Source organism: Abramis brama (assembly GCF_963993115.1).
Source record: "Abramis brama genome assembly, chromosome: 2".
In the NCBI taxonomy this organism is placed as follows: Eukaryota; Metazoa; Chordata; class Actinopteri; order Cypriniformes; family Leuciscidae; genus Abramis; species Abramis brama.
This window is the reverse complement of record NC_139964.1, coordinates 32,702,771-32,719,368: the sequence shown is the minus strand read 5'-3', so window position 1 is coordinate 32,719,368 and position 16,598 is coordinate 32,702,771. Positions and strand designations below refer to the sequence as shown.

Sequence of the window (16,598 nt, the reverse complement as noted above, 5' to 3'; positions counted from 1 at the left end):
TAAAGAATCTGAAACTTGTACCTCTCTCCGCAGGAGCTTATAAGGAAAGGCATTCCTCATCATTTCCGAGCAATCGTTTGGCAGTTGTTATGTAATGCCACTGACATGCCAGTGAAGAATCAGTACTCTGAACTCCTGAAGATGTCCTCGCCCTGTGAAAAACTCATACGCAGAGATATTGCCCGCACATATCCCGAACACGACTTCTTCAAAGGCCAGGACAGCTTGGGACAGGAAGTTCTGTTTAATGTTATGAAGGTGAGAAAGACGGAAAGGGGGATGAAAGAAGGAGAGAGCAGATCAGATGGAAGTGGAGACGTTGTAGAGCAATGAAAAAGAGCAAGAGGTGGTTTATTAAACAAATTTTAAAATGAACAAGAAGTAATTTTCACACTTATTACAACAACAACAACAAAAAAAATTAAAGGGGTAGTTCACCCAAAAATGAAGTGTCATAATTTACTGTCATTCCAAACCTGCACGACTTTCTTTCTTCTGTAGATAAAAAAAAATAAGAAATTTAGCAGAATGTTGACGCTGTTCTATTCAGTATAAAACCGTGGTGACCAGGGAATGTTAAGCTTCAAAAATTACAGAGCGCAACAAACAGATATTGTATGGCTTCACATTCACTTTTGTTAAGATACGATTTTCATGAAGATTTTGAGATATATGGAATAAAGAAAATCATAAGGGTTTTTCATAGTTTTTTCTTTTACTTTTTTAAACTATCGCTTTACCTTTGGTGTGTTTCTTTCTCACAGGCATATTCTCTGGTGGATCGTGAGGTTGGTTATTGTCAGGGCAGTGCCTTCATCGTAGGATTGCTTCTTATGCAGGTTTGCTTCTGTGTTTTGCTTATAATAATGAAGTAAAATAATGTAAAGAAATGTCTGTTATCCAAACTTTGCATGAATCAAATTCATTGTGTGTTTGCAGATGCCGGAGGAGGAGGCTTTCTGTGTGTTTGTCAGACTAATGCAGGAGTACAGGCTTAGAGAGTTGTTTAAACCCAGCATGGCTGAGCTGGGTCTGTGCATCTACCAGTTTGAACACTTGCTACAGGTAAGGAAGAATACTTTCCAGATTTCAGGCTAATGTATACATATAATATTGTGGGAGCATTATAGGAAAAAGACATATCAGACAAAAATGAACTGTTGTATTAGAGGGGTCACAAGGACACTGTACACTACAGTTCAAAAGTTTGGGGTCAAAAATGTTTTTCAAAGAAGTCACTTATGCTCACCTGAGATGCATTTATTTGATTAAAAATACAGCAAAAACAGTAATATTGTGAAATATTATTGGAATTTGAAATAAGTGTTTTATATTTGAATATATTTTAAAATGTAATTTATTCATGTGATGGGAAATCTGAATTTTCAGTTGCTCCAGTCTTCAGTATGATACGATATGATATATTCTAATATGCTGACGCGACCCATCAATGTTCAAAACAGTTCATTAATGTTTTTGTGGAAACCGTGATACATTTTTTCAGCTTTACTTAAATGTCTGAATGTCTTGATTGTCACCAATATATGGGCCAATATATGATTGGCTTAAAAGGGGAATGTGGTTTAAATCTTATTTATAGTTAACATTTTTCCAATGAGGTGATTTCAAATCTCTCTTATTATATAGTATACTGCATGCCGAGATGTCTGGAGTAATGCCATGTTTGTCCACAAGGAGGCAACAGATTTATAGTACATAAACAGTGTCAAGACTAAGAATCAATTCAGAAGTACGTTTATCTAATATCATTCACCAGACTTTTTTCTTGTATCTCTTCCATGTTTTCATGTCTGTGATCAGGAGCAGTTGCCAGAGCTGAACGTTCATTTCCGTTCTCAGAGTTTCCATACATCTATGTACGCCTCGTCTTGGTTCCTCACTCTCTTCCTCACCTTCCTGCCCCTGCCAATAGCTACACGTATCTTTGACATCTTTATGTATGAGGTATGGACACAAGACACTTTGTGTGTGTCCATGCATGTTACTGACTTGGCTGTGTGCTTTATGAACACAATGTTCCTGGAAGTTAGCAAAATCTGAAAAAGGTACTTCTAGGGACCTTCTTAAAAGGAAAAATGGTTGTTGTAGGATTGCATTGTGTCCTAATCAGACAAAATGTGCAAAGAAAATGCTTTAGTATACTATCTAAAATGCAAAGTTTTGTACGAGTGTTAAAGTCAATAATAAGGCAAGAGTAAAGTCAATGATAGACCAGCAAAATCATGTGCATGATATATTTGCATGTTTTCAGGCTTTTTAAAGGAGTGAATGCATCTAGGGGGTTGTAAAAACCTATTAGAGACATGAAAATATCAGAATGTGGATATTTGTTGTAGTTGTTAGTCTGTGATTGTTTGAATACTGTGGGATGTTTTTCAGGGTTTGGAGATCATATTCCGAGTTGGAATAGCGATATTGCAGTACAACCAGACAGACCTCATACAGCTAGACATGGAAGGAATGTCACAGGTTAGGAGAAAATCATCTCTGTTATGTACATCAATATGTTATACATGGACAGTACTTTAACTGATGTTCGTTTAATATTCTCACCACAGCACTTTCAGAAGGTGATTCCACATCAGTTTGATAGCTGCCCGGATAAACTTGTACTACGGGCCTATCAGGTCAAATACAATCCCAAAAGAATGAAAAAGTGAGTGATTTTAGAGTAAAAAGTAAATTGAGCTTCCACATTAAATATGATTATTATATAGTACATGATATTGAAATATTATTATGATGATAAAAACAAAGATTTGGTTCTTCTCTAGATTCGATTGTTGATTTTCATTCACAGATTAGAAAAAGAATACACCACCATTAAGAACAAAGAGATGGAGGAACAGATTGAAATTAAGGTTTGTAAACCTGAATTTGGTGCAACTTTGTGAATTACGTGTAGATTGCATTTGTATGCGCATGTTTTACCCAATGATATTTTACTAACTTAATTAAGAATTACATTTGATTGTACAATGAATGTATGACTTTACTTTTGTTTAATTCCCCATCTGGGTTTGAATTATAAATAAAATATCCATCATTATATATCCAAATATCCATAAAGAGTTCTCCATCATTTACTCATTAATAAGTGCTCCACTTGGAGCTTTGAATGTGAACGTGAATGATTGCTCCTAGTGAACATGATGAAACAATTATAATGTCAAACTGAATAAATGTGATAATGCTGTTACACATATTTAATTACTAGCATGTGTTAACTACAGTGTTATTGTTAAATAAAGCTATTCAACATATTTTTGGTCAAATAAAATATTAGATAAAAATGTTAACTATTTTATATCTATTTATTTTATGTTTAATCATTTGCTTTTTGAATAAAATACATCTTTAAAAATTCCTTTCATTTTAACAGAGACTACGTACAGAGAATAGACTACTGAAGCAGAGAATAGAGACACTGGAGAAAGTGAGATGGTTTCTATCTTCTAACTGATATGCATGAACCTAAAATAGCCCTGATTAGTTTGTGTTTGAGTAAACCGTGTAGATATCTTTATTATGTGAATCATGTAAACTTTTAGAGCATGTCTTTACAGAGGCTCAGCTGTATTGTCTCCTTTTTGATGGTACATTTTTAAAGTCGTATCTCTCTTATTTTTTCTCTGCTTTCCTCTGTTGAAATTTCTTCCCCACAATTTTCACCACAAACAAACTCATTTCGTTGTACTCACTTGTATACTTTTACAAACTTTCTCTACTTGTTTTTTCCTACGTAACTTTTTTTAAATGTTCCCTTTTCTTCTCTTCATGTGTGTCTGTCTATGTCTAACGTCTTTTTTCTTATCCTCTGTTTCCTTCCTTTTTTCCTGTTCTTTCTCTCCCTATTTCCAACCTTTTCTTTCCTCCCTCTGTATCCTTTCTTTCTTTTTTCTTCCTCATCTCTTGTGGTGTTGTAGGAGAGTGCTGCATTAGCAGACAGGTTGATTCAGGTACAGTACTGTCAAGCCTGCTGCACACTAATCGCTCCTTCCTTTCCTCCTCCCATTGCTCAATCACATGCTTCTTCTCTTCAGCCTTCCACAGTTCCTACTATAATGCACTCTTTTCCTGCCTCTGCACTGTCACATCCACACTATTCTGAGAATGGGCCTGTTGCATGAAAAATGGTTATTTGTTTTTCTGTGTTTCCCATCACTGCCTTGACAGCACATTTGTCTGTATGACTGGAATAATGTCCCAGAGGTGCTCCAAGTGAAGGTTAACCCTGACACTCTATATCGGCAGTGTAGCCTTGCATGTGGGATGTGGAAGCATAGGTGTGCATCAGGGCTCCGTATTAGGTCTGGTGGCATTTTTCATATTTTATCATGTAATTCAGTACATTTCAAAATTCAGTGGGATTCTTTTGATTCTTGAATTGATCAGATTTCTTCTTTGGTTTTATGACACAGAGGTATCATTGCATGTAGCCCCTCTCATTACCTTGACTGGAATGCCATACTTATCTCCCCTTAACCCTTAAGTAAAGAGACACATTTCTTCCCAAGAAGAGACTTACTCCATTTCTCTTCTCTCAGGGTCAGGTGACACGAGCCCAGGAGGCAGAGGAGAACTACGTTATTAAGCGTGAACTTGCTGTGGTTCGGCAGCAGTGTTATACAGCCAGTGAGAGTCTGGAAAAAGCTCAGGACACCATACGCGAACTTCAGCAACACAAGGTAACAGCAGATGCCTAGCTACAAGTTCAGTTACGGTTCTGAGCCTATTTTTGCTGCACTCAGCTGACCTCAGCAAGAACTATAGATAAAATGCTACAAAACCCTTTTTATTGATAGTCTTTTTAAAAATAGGCTTTTATGAAGCTACATAAAGTGACTGGAGTGAACTGCTCTCACATCATTTAAAAAAAAAAAGATGTCTGCCACTGCTTGTGGAACTTGCACAAAACATGACAGACACACCAAGAGCACTTTCTATTCAGCAATTCTAATTGAATATAGATGATTTAGGCAGTTTACATTAACCATTTTAGAATTTATGTCCATTAATGGAGTTACCCAATGCATAGCAACACAGCTCTGAAATGCTGTCTGTGTGAAAGCACTGCAGGCTTGTCAATCCAGTTATTCTTTCTCACTGCTTACACGTGCAGTGTGAAACAGACTTAACAATCACATCCACTGCCCGAAAACAACAAAAAGGTTTATTACTAAGTTTAGCTTTAGCCTTTTGAAGGTACCTACTATTTAATTAGAAAGATTCTCTCTTGTATACGGTGGCAGTGTGCGATCATGCTGTTTACCGGAAATCTGAACAAAGTCACATGCCATTTGAACAGGCTTTTAATATTTTGAAACCATCATTATGTTCGCTGTACACATGGCTGCAAGCTATTCTTAGTCAAAAGATCTACTTTCGCACAGCAGAATTACCCTGAACTGGGTCACTGATAGTTCAGAGATTATATCCTGGTAAGATTTATGAAAATGACTTATTATTATTATTACTAAGTTGACTGTTTGAACCCATTGTTACATTTTAAAAACATTCGTCATCCTCACAAATTAGAAGAATGGATGCTAAAGCATCGCTATCTAACGGGGGTTTTCGAATCTTTCTTTTTTTCATTTAAGTGTGAGTGAAAGGCATGTGTGAGAAGATGTCGGGGTGTGGTGTGTGTCATGTTGAGTGTGAGCCTGACATGTTTCGCACTCAGAGCAACACTCTCTGGTCATATGTATTTTCCTGTGTTACACTCAAAATTGACCACCATCCCATAGCATTGCTGATCTCAACAGAACTAGTTTACCGTGTGCATCTAACAGCTAATCTTGTTAACTTTTTTGACAGTCGTGTTTCTTGCAGCATCATTTATGAAATAAGGCAGTCTCTGGCTCTCTAGAACTCATAAAAACAATGAATATTCATATTTATCACCACCAAGGAGTTCTGGTGGTCTTGGATTACCTTCTGATGGTACATTTTTCACTGTTTAAACCAACATGAGTTTACACGTCTCTTAAATCTTCTTCTAAAAATTCTTACATTTCAGTGTAAACCATGTAATGTTGCAGTTGATAAAAGTTGCTGCCCAGTCGTTTTATTTACTCAACAAAACCATTTTTTCTTTAATTTGGCAAAAATCTGCATGCGCTCACCCTCAAAATTCTCACACATTTCTTATTTTAGACCACTTATTGAATTGTTTTACAGAGATATCAATTTCTTGATAGCTATAATAAAGAAAACACTACAGTTTAGATCTGACAGGGATTTAGTATGTTTAAGGGTGAGTTTTTATGTTGCTTATTCAACCTAAATCTGATGAATCTGGTTTCATTACCTGGGGCTCGCTGTGGTTGACATGAAATGTTATTCGTGGTCTACGTTTCACATCCATTTTTAGCACACACACACACACATATATACATGTTCACCTATATCGTTTAATTTTAAATTCCAAGTATCAGCGTTCAGTGAAATGTCATTAGTGGAGTCTGGATCACTGGCAGCACTAGTTTTCTCTTGTGAAAGGTTAATTTCCGCTGTGCTTTGCTGTCTGGAAAGGAAAGCATTTGGTTTTTTAGCTAAAAGTCCAGTCCTTCTACTAGTGCTTTACAAGTAAACCGAGGTAGAATGAGCGAGAGTTTATGCGATTGACACATCTGAGTAATACGGGTATGATGAAGTGACTGGAAGCCTAGAGGGAGGTAAGAAAAACAGAAGTAAAAGTCCGTGGGAACTAGTGTTCACACAAGTCTCCAGGGCAGGCCACAGCCCCCTCTGGTAGGCCACAGTATATGCAGACAGGACAAGGCAGAAGCACACTCACATCAACACTGCCACTACAGTGATCGATAATGCTACAAATTATCTAAAATTTCCAGAAGCATATCTGTTGCTCTGAGTAAACATTTACAGAATGACTGTTTGTTTTTCATACATAACCTTACATTTCTTTGGAAATGCAAAAGAGGCTGAAATTGTTATTTTATGACATAATGGTCTAGAGGCCATGTGTTACCGTAAATGTAGGCACTAACACTTAGCCTCGATTGTCTTATCACTTTAATCGAATGGTAACAACAGTGATATTAGTAAAATATAACACCAGTGTTTTTTTTTATTATTGTAACAATTAGAATATAAATTCTTCCACCGAGCATATAGTTCACTTTTTCAGTATCCTTGGATTCAAAAGAATCCACGGATCCACGGATCATGTATTGGCCCACAAGACAGACATTTTGACATAGTTGTGTGTGTTTTTTTGGCCGTTCAAAAATTCATCGTCAAAGAGAACTGAACACATGCCATGTGAGAAGCAGCTTTCTGTGGGTGCGCTTAAGTACCACATTGAGTTCATTTTTGGAGCTTATTGTGCTTCATTTAACATCAAGCACATCCTGTGCTTTTTTATTCATGCACGTTTCTTAGTCGATCTAATGTGTCTATAAATTTAAGCAGGCTTGCGCAAATATATTTACATATGCACGATTTAGCAAAAGCTTTACATGCTATTGCCACGATATATATATCATCATATCGCCTAGCCCTATAAACTGCATTATATTAAAGTTTATTGCAAAATATTAAAATATATACAAATAAATACGTATTTTGATTACATCATTTGCAATGCTATATGGGAGCAGGAGGGCACTGCTCAGCTCTTTTTGCGTGGTTCTCGTTTCTGTTAACACTTTCTTCTGATTGATGGATCCAAGGAATATCTTTTTTCGGGAACACTCCCAAGGATGATCTCTTTTTTTTTTTTTTTTTTGATGTCAGAGCTGTCTTAAAAGGTTTATCTTTTTTTTTTTTTTGCATAAAATGATTGGGATTTTTACTTCCTGAACCCTACTGTTGTGCTGTTGTTTAAAGAAATGTTTTTTTTGTACAGTTAAGCTTAATTTTGTTGTGTTCAGAATCCTTATATCTGATATACTCAGCAACCATTATAACCTTCTCTGCACCCACCAGTGTTTCAATCCATTTTGTCTTTCTGTCTGTAGTATACAGAGGAGTTTGTGAGTGGGCTGCAAACTCAGTTGGAACAGTCCCGTCTACAGGAAGCAGAACTACTCGGTGCTCTGAAAGAAATGCAGGACAAAGTGCTCGATCTGGAGAAGGTGTGTGCATGTGTGTCTTGACTTTTTAGTCAGAATTTTCAAGTATGAATTGGAAAGATGCTTCTGCACCAGTGGTGATGATTAGATCATCAGTGGCGATGATACGGCTGATATGACTTGTGCGCACACAAATGATAAGTGAAATTATTTTGAATTGCATGAAAACATATACTGCTTTTTAGTACTAAATGGTGCTGATGTATAATACTTAATGGTATATTGTCTGCATATTGTAGAGGAACAGCTCTCTGCCTGATGAGATTAATGTAGCTCAGCTGCAGGAGGAGCTGAAGCTGGTGAAACTGAGAGAGCAGGAGACCCTACGTTCCTTCAGAGAGATGCAAGAGGCCGTTACTGATCTCAACCACTGCTGGCAGGTGCAGAATCTACACAACCCTACTGAACTCTACACAACTTTACTGACCTTTACACAATTAAACTCTGTCCAAATCCTCTGAACTCTACAGAATTCAGATTTGTTTTTGTTTTGCACTGCATTGTCATTGTCATTTTCATTTGTTGATTGATTTGACATTCATAAAAAAGTATGAATTTCTGTTAATCAAGAATGGACTAATACAATTCTTCCCCATTCTCCCCCATTCCATTACTTTATTGGTTCTTCTACGGGTCTTCAAATCTAATTCTTTGCAAACCTTTTTGTTTTATTTCATTTTTTTATGACAGAATCATACGTCTCGTGGAGGAGGAGGAGGAGGCCATTGGAAAGAGTCTCCTAAGAAGAATGCGTTGAATGAGCTGCAGGATAAACTGATGAGTTTGAGACTGCGAGAGGCTCAGGGTCAGGCTGAACTCAAAGAGGTCAAACTTAAAAACCTGCAGCTGGAGAGCCAGGTTAGAACTGCAATGTCTGTCTGTATCAGTGTTATTTTAGTATAATGTATTTTTATATTTTTTTGTTAATATATGAATTATAAATATATATATATATATATATATATATATATATATATATATATATATATATACATACATACACACACACACACACACACACACACACACACACACACACACACATATATATATATGTACAGTGAGGAAAATAAGTATTTGAACACCCTGCTATTTTGCAAGTTCTCCCACTTGGAAATCATGGAGGGGTCTGAAATTGTCATCGTAGGTGCATGTCCACTGTGAGAGACATGATCTAAAAAAAAAAATCCAGAAATCACAATATATGATTTTTTAACTATTTATTTGTATGATACAGCTGCAAATAAGTATTTGAACACCTGTCTATCAGCTAGAATTCTGACCCTCAAAGACCTGTTAGTCTGCCTTTAAAATGTCCACCTCCACTCCATTTATTATCCTAAATTAGATGCACCTGTTTGAGGTCGTTAGCTGCATAAAGACACCTGTCCACCCCATACAATCAGTAAGAATCCAACTACTAACATGGCCAAGACCAAAGAGCTGTCCAAAGACACTAGAGACAAAATTGTACACCTCCACAAGGCTGGAAAGGGCTACGGGGAAATTGCCAAGCAGCTTGGTGAAAAAAGGTCCACTGTTGGAGCAATCATTAGAAAATGGAAGAAGCTAAACATGACTGTCAATCTCCCTCGGACTGGGGCTCCATGCAAGATCTCACCTCGTGGGGTCTCAATGATCCTAAGAAAGGTGAGAAATCAGCCCAGAACTACACGGGAGGAGCTGGTCAATGACCTGAAAAGAGCTGGGACCACCGTTTCCAAGGTTACTGTTGGTAATACACTAAGATGTCATGGTTTGAAATCATGGATGGCACGGAAGGTTCCCCTGCTTAAACCAGCACATGTCAAGGCCCGTCTTAAGTTTGCCAATGACCATTTGGATGATCCAGAGGAGTCATGGGAGAAAGTCATGTGGTCAGATGAGACCAAAATAGAACTTTTTGGTCATAATTCCACTAAACGTGTTTGGAGGAAGAAGAATGATGAGTACCATCCCAAGAACACCATCCCTACTGTGAAGCATGGGGGTGGTAGCATCATGCTTTGGGGGTGTTTTTCTGCACATGGGACAGGGCGACTGCACTGTATTAAGGAGAGGATGACCGGGGCCATGTATTGCAAGATTTTGGGGAACAACCTCCTTCCCTCAGTTAGAGCATTGAAGATGGGTTGAGGCTGGGTCTTCCAACATGACAATGACCCGAAGCACACAGCCAGGATAACCAAGGAGTGGCTCTGTCAGAAGCATATCAAGGTTCTGGCGTGGCCTAGCCAGTCTCCAGACCTAAACCCAATAGAGAATCTTTGGAGGGAGCTCAAACTCTGTGTTTCTCAGCGACAGCCCAGAAACCTGACTGATCTAGAGAAGATCTGTGTGGAGGAGTGGGCCAAAATCCCTCCTGCAGTGTGTGCAAACCTGGTGAAAAACTACAGGAAACGTTTGACCTCTGTAATTGCAAACAAAGGCTACTGTACCAAATATTAACATTGATTTTCTCAGGTGTTCAAATACTTATTTGCAGCTGTATCATACAAATAAATAGTTAAAAAATCATACATTGTGATTTCTGGATTTTTTTTTTTAGATTATGTCTCTCACAGTGGACATGCACCTACGATGACAATTTGAGACCCCTCCATGATTTCTAAGTGGGAGAACTTGCAAAATAGCAGGGTGTTCAAATACTTATTTTCCTCACTGTATATATATATATATATATATATATATATATATATATATATATATATATATATATACATATGTTACCGGCAAAGTGTGTAATCCGGCATTCTATAGAATGCCTAAGTAATGTATAGAAATAGGTAATGTATTTTTTGCAAAAAACATCAGGAATTCTATACATTGCCTAGGCATTCTATACAATACCGGGATTTCACACTTTGCCGGTAACATATATATATATACTGTTGGATTACTGCATTTGGGTTAGTTGGGTTACTGCATTTGCCTCTTAAAGAAACCCACATAGGTCTATGGACTACAGGACCTGCTCTATCTTTATACACAACTACTACTTACATACACAGTTAGTGAATTTATACATTGGTGGTCAGCACCAATTAACACATACACACACATAATGGCCATTACACAAAATAAACAAATATGAAAACATCCAATATACCCATAGAAAAAAACAACACCTTGCCTTTTCTCCTGGTCTCCATAGAACCAGATCAACTGTAAACTAGTTGGCAGACATGAGCAAGAGAGCGCCAGTCTGCAGGAGAGACTGCAGAATGCTCTTTCTCACAACAAAACACTACAAAGCCAGCTCAACGAAATGAAGAGAAAGCAGGCCGAGTTTGACTGCAAGGTACAGCGCATTCACAGTCATACAATTCAGAATTGACAGATTCAGTGAGATAAACAGTAAATGGGATGCACAATAAATCTGTGCCACATTGGTTATTTCCTAGCATGAGACATTTTTTAGATTACCTTCATCATCTAACGCTCACTTAAAGTAAATCTTTAAAAACACTCTTAAGTGTCAAAATAAATAAGTATCATGCTGTAGTTTATCTTGCTGCAATGACTATATTCACTTGTAGCATTTACAATGATTAATCTTAGTTTTTAATGTTTTATTATTTATTTGTTTAGATAATAGTATATAATTTTAATATATGCCATTTATCCGTCATCAGCCATAACATAAAACAATTATCCCCTTATCAGTATTAGCCAGAATTTTAATATCAGTGCATCCCTAGCAAATAGACATAGCTAGACTACAACCAAAATTACATTTATAGATTAATGCATTAATTAGAATGTAGAATTTTATGTGTATAATGTAGAAATAATTTAGCTTTCTTACCGTTTAGAGCAAAGAAGAGGTGATGGCAGTGCGTCTAAGAGAAGCTGACAGCATGGCCGCTATGGCTGAACTCCGGCAAAAGATAGCCGACCTAGAAATACAGGTGAGAAATGCAGGCCTACATATGTGCAATAACTGTGTCTACTTGACTATTTAACAGAAGTTGTATTTCTCTTCTGTAAAACAGCTATGCCACTTGGCATAATGCACAATTTTTTGTTGAATTTTGAGGAAATATTAGCAATAAGTTAACAATGTTGTGTACATCTCATTAAATAGTTTAATGCAAATATCAGGATTACATTGGCTATTGCTCTATAGATAAAGCTCTCTCAATATTGATAACTATCGGTTGACCACTAAGTGTGTAAGTGTGTAAGTGTGTAAGTGTGTGTGTGTGTGTGTGTGTGTGTGTGTGTGTGTGTGTGTGTGTGTGTGTGTGTGTGTGTGTGTGTGTGTGTGTGTGTGTGTGTTAGAGATGCGCGGTTGGTGGTTACAGCCGCGGACTCCGCGGATAAACTGCGGATCGGGCGGATGACGTGACGAAAAATAATATTTTAATTAAATTCGGGCGGGTGGTGGGCGGTTGAACTAATCAAATGAAAAATATATGTATACATACAATCAGCGGATGGCGGGCGGGTGCGGTTTTGAAAATTGGTCAAAAACGTTGGTGCGGATGGATGGCGGACAGATGATGAGTTTTGTGATGCGGTTGCGGATGAAATAATAGCCCATCTGCGCATCTCTAGTGTGTGTGTGTGTGTGTGTGTGTGTGTGTGTGTGTGTGTGTGTGTGTGTGTGTGTGTGTTACATATGGTCTGTTTTCTGTGTGTATATATTGGTATATACAGAGTATAATCAAGTGTAAATGTGTGTGTATGTATTGCCTACAGAAAGAGGAAGGACTGATCCAAGGCCAGCTGAATCACTCAGACTCCAAACAGTATATAACTCAACTGAGGCAGCAGATCGCTGAACTTAAGAACGAGGTGAGATTTTCACGAACAAACACACCCATACATGCACTAGTATGCAAGTTCAGCTGCTATCTGTAACGGTCTTTGCACTTGCATCGTAATCTGTGATCAGAAAAAATGTCCGTAACATTTACAACCCACATTATTGTAGCTAAAAAAGCACTTACTGTCCCATGATCCCTACTACACAAACCTGGTTTCTCAAATTTTCATTTATTCCTATTAGTATGGCTCTTTTATATGTTTTATAGTCTGCACTTTGCCACCATTTTTCTTAGTACACTCTATGAGTGGTTACATTTCTACCTCATTTTAGAGTGGTATTGTAGTGCTTTTCTTGGCATTTGGGAGCCTCCCTAACCACAATAAAAACCACTCGAAAATCTTTTTCCCCATTCCCCCATATGCCCTCACACACACAGGCGGCTTTGATGGTTTGATACTGTGGTGCTTTACCCACGCACCCTGTCACAACCCGGTCTCACGCACTTCATGTGATGATCTTGCTCATTTGTAGAAAAACCTTTCGTGACAGGGGGGTGTGAGAGTGTGTTGACATTCTGTTTCTCTTGAATGTATTTCCCTCCCTTTCACCTCTCTGTTCACGTATCAGAGTCTTTCATCTCTCGTTTTTATCCATCTTTTCGTTTTTTGATTTCGTCATCGCCACTCACGTTTCCTCTCGCTCGATAGCTTTGCTTGTGTCAGTGTTTACATACAAATTTGAAGTGATTATGCTCCAGTTTCATGGTTACTGTAATCACTGAGTTGAGATGCATTGTGGGCGCTTTCAAAGGACGGTTTTACATCAGCGTTTTACATGTGCTCATATTCAGCCATGAAATCAGGTCACCATATGTTCTGTAGTGCCAAAGATTTAGAATCATTTTTGATCAAAACAAATCAACTTGAAGAAACCCCACAGTCTTATATAACACAAGATGATTGCGAATTTCAGAGCAATTTTTTTTTGTACTTTAACAGTATAAAATAACTGGTAAATATTATAATTGGGGGTTTCGATACTGTCAAATGAATCTGTACTAACTAGCTAATTTATCCTTTACCTTTACCATAAAAAACGTTTCTATTATATATTGTGTATTTATTAGTGCCGATTCAAATTTTACATGAAATGCCAAAGAATTCAAATTATTTGCAATTAATCGCACATCACTATTTAGACATTCATTCAAAAGACATTCACTCAAAAACATTCATTCATTTCATTTATGGTGGCCGACAAATCCATTGAATAGACATCGCAAAAGGTGGCTTTAGGTAGCAATATATATCAATGCATTGTTTTATTACATAAACCAGTCACTAGCCTGCAGTTCACAACCATCTATTTCTATTAAATTTGTCTGGTGTCAAGGCTGTATGTGTATATATATATATATATATATATATATATATATATATATATATATATATATATATATATATATATATATATATATATACATATACATATATATATATACATATACATATACATTTTTTTTTTTTTTTTTTTTTTGCCTTTCGAGATTAAAAAAAAATCTCGGTGATGTCCTAATTCGGAAGTGCTGTGCACTGACTTTTGCTCTGTGGTTTTGGCTGAAACGAGATCAACCAGACAGAGGAAGTGAGAGGTGGGGCTTGTGTAGATGATTGTCTCAGGAAGCTTTTCCATTGGTTAACCACAGCCCCTCCCACTCCCACACTCACAAATTGCTAAAGAACTTATTGGGAAACCCATGACGTTTCAGATCTGAGATTTTAGCAGAATACCTGTTTAAGTCTCTCACGAATGTTAGGACAGACACACACATACACACGCAATCACACTCACTTAGGCTCACTGACTCAGAAGGGAAGATCTGAAATGAGAGCGAAAAATTGTGGTCCATTTCTGTCACGCAAGAAAATCCACTCACTACGTGATTCACACACATCCAGAGTCGCATATTCACCAAGGGCACATGTAGATTTAAGCATACAAATGGTACAACAAACGTTACATATCAAAACAAACATGCAAAAAGTCTTGAAGATCGATATGGAGCCAAATTAAAGTAAATAAATAGATTAAAAAAGTACATTTAGATATACTAATAGGTTAAAAAAATAAGGTAAATAGATAAAACCACTAAATTCCAATTAAAATTAAACACATACATCTTGTAGTGCTTTTCGTGCAAAAAATGTATTATATCATTTATGAATTATGTAACATTTCAGTAAAAAGCCTCAATCAATTTGGTAACACTTTATTTTAAGGCAAGTTACAGGTTACATGTACTTGCTATAGTAATAACAGTAAATTATGCATAATTACAAGTAACTCACCCTAACTTTAACCCTATAGTAAGTACATGTAGTTAATTAATATTACTCAGTACTTATTTGTGTAATTACACAGTAACAACATCTTCGAATAAATCGGGACCATCAATTAAAACCAAACCACAGGGTGTTTTACAGAGAAGTCTCAGTGACAAACTGATCTTAATCACGTAGCTTGTGTATACTTTGCTCTAACACCTGATAAGCACAACTTAAATTCTCTATCAGCACACATTGAAGACCACTACTTGTTGCTATGGAAACATACCAACTTGTTGAAAAAAAAATTGCGGTAAATGTGGTGTGGTGTGCCTTTTAATGTCAATGTTTTTATTTTACAGATAATTAAAGAAATTTCTGTTTGATTCTCAGAAAATAAATCTATTATGATGTTTCAGATTTAACCCTTTTTTAACAGGTCAAAAGTGAGTCAAAGATTTATTGTCTATTTTAGCTAATGTTGTTATTTTTTATGGTTATGAATAAATCGCATCATTTTCATAGTGTATGTTGTTTTTTGGATGCTTACCAGGCCTTTTAATTAGTCTATAGTTTTATGAATGTTTGTTTTAGTTTTAGATATTTTAGCACATCAAGTTAAACTAGATGAAAATGAGAAATGTGAAATAAAATACGTTTTTTTATATTTTATTTAATTTCAGTTAAAGGGTTCAATTCTGTCATTAATTACTCACCCTCATGTCATTCCAAATCCGTAAGACCTTCGTTCATCTTCAGAACAAATATGAAGATATTTTTAATGAAATCCGAGAGGTTTCTGAACCACCCATGTGCAGCAACGTCATTTCAACTTTTAAGGCCCAAAAAGGTTATAAAGGCATTGTTAAAATAGTCCATGTGACTACAGTGGTTCAACCTTATTCTTAGGCCGTGTGTCCACCAAAGCGTTTTTAGCCAGCTGAAAAGGCTAGACGCTCTGCTGAAAACGCCTGGCTGTGGGCGCTTGAGAGCGTTTTGGCAGCGCAGTGTTTTTTCAGTTGAGACGCTTCGTTGCTATGATACAGAATATCCGCAGCACAGTTTACTTGTAACTGAGTTCGCAGATAATTTGTTTCATACTAAAAATGTATTTTTCATTCATTTTGTTTGGTTAGCTCTGCTGGTTGATGTCGTTGTACAGAAAGAATGTTGTGACAGTTGGTCGGTGTGGTTTTAGTCCCGCCCCTCCTCCACTGTGATTGGTCGGTTGGGTAAAAAGTGACTGTGATGAGCGCAGCGTTTTACCCAAAGTTGAACATTCTTCAACTCTCGGCGACCTGTAAAAAACGCCGAACGCTCAGCGCTTCAGCGTGAAAAAGACGTTCAGCGCCTCGTTACGCTCATGGCGTTTAAAAAAAC

At 37.0% G+C, this 16,598-nt stretch overlaps 1 protein-coding gene across 2 annotated transcripts in view; it reads left to right on the top strand.

Moving 5' to 3' along the window:
* evi5l (ecotropic viral integration site 5 like) overlaps positions 1-16,598 on the top strand; it is a 49,583-nt gene that overhangs the window by 19,846 nt on the left and 13,139 nt on the right. The window contains exons 4-19 of one of the 2 annotated variants that reach the window (XM_084097196.1): positions 34-258; positions 765-839; positions 940-1,065; positions 1,822-1,965; positions 2,401-2,490; positions 2,580-2,677; positions 2,822-2,882; positions 3,404-3,457; positions 3,948-3,980; positions 4,569-4,709; positions 8,007-8,123; positions 8,360-8,500; positions 8,811-8,978; positions 11,275-11,421; positions 11,936-12,031; positions 12,825-12,920. In XM_084097196.1, the coding sequence (XP_083953322.1) occupies positions 34-258; positions 765-839; positions 940-1,065; positions 1,822-1,965; positions 2,401-2,490; positions 2,580-2,677; positions 2,822-2,882; positions 3,404-3,457; positions 3,948-3,980; positions 4,569-4,709; positions 8,007-8,123; positions 8,360-8,500; positions 8,811-8,978; positions 11,275-11,421; positions 11,936-12,031; positions 12,825-12,920 (1,812 nt within the window). The remainder of the gene's footprint in view (positions 1-33; positions 259-764; positions 840-939; positions 1,066-1,821; positions 1,966-2,400; positions 2,491-2,579; positions 2,678-2,821; positions 2,883-3,403; positions 3,458-3,947; positions 3,981-4,568; positions 4,710-8,006; positions 8,124-8,359; positions 8,501-8,810; positions 8,979-11,274; positions 11,422-11,935; positions 12,032-12,824; positions 12,921-16,598) is intronic. The other variant, XM_084097195.1, reaches the window with a different exon arrangement.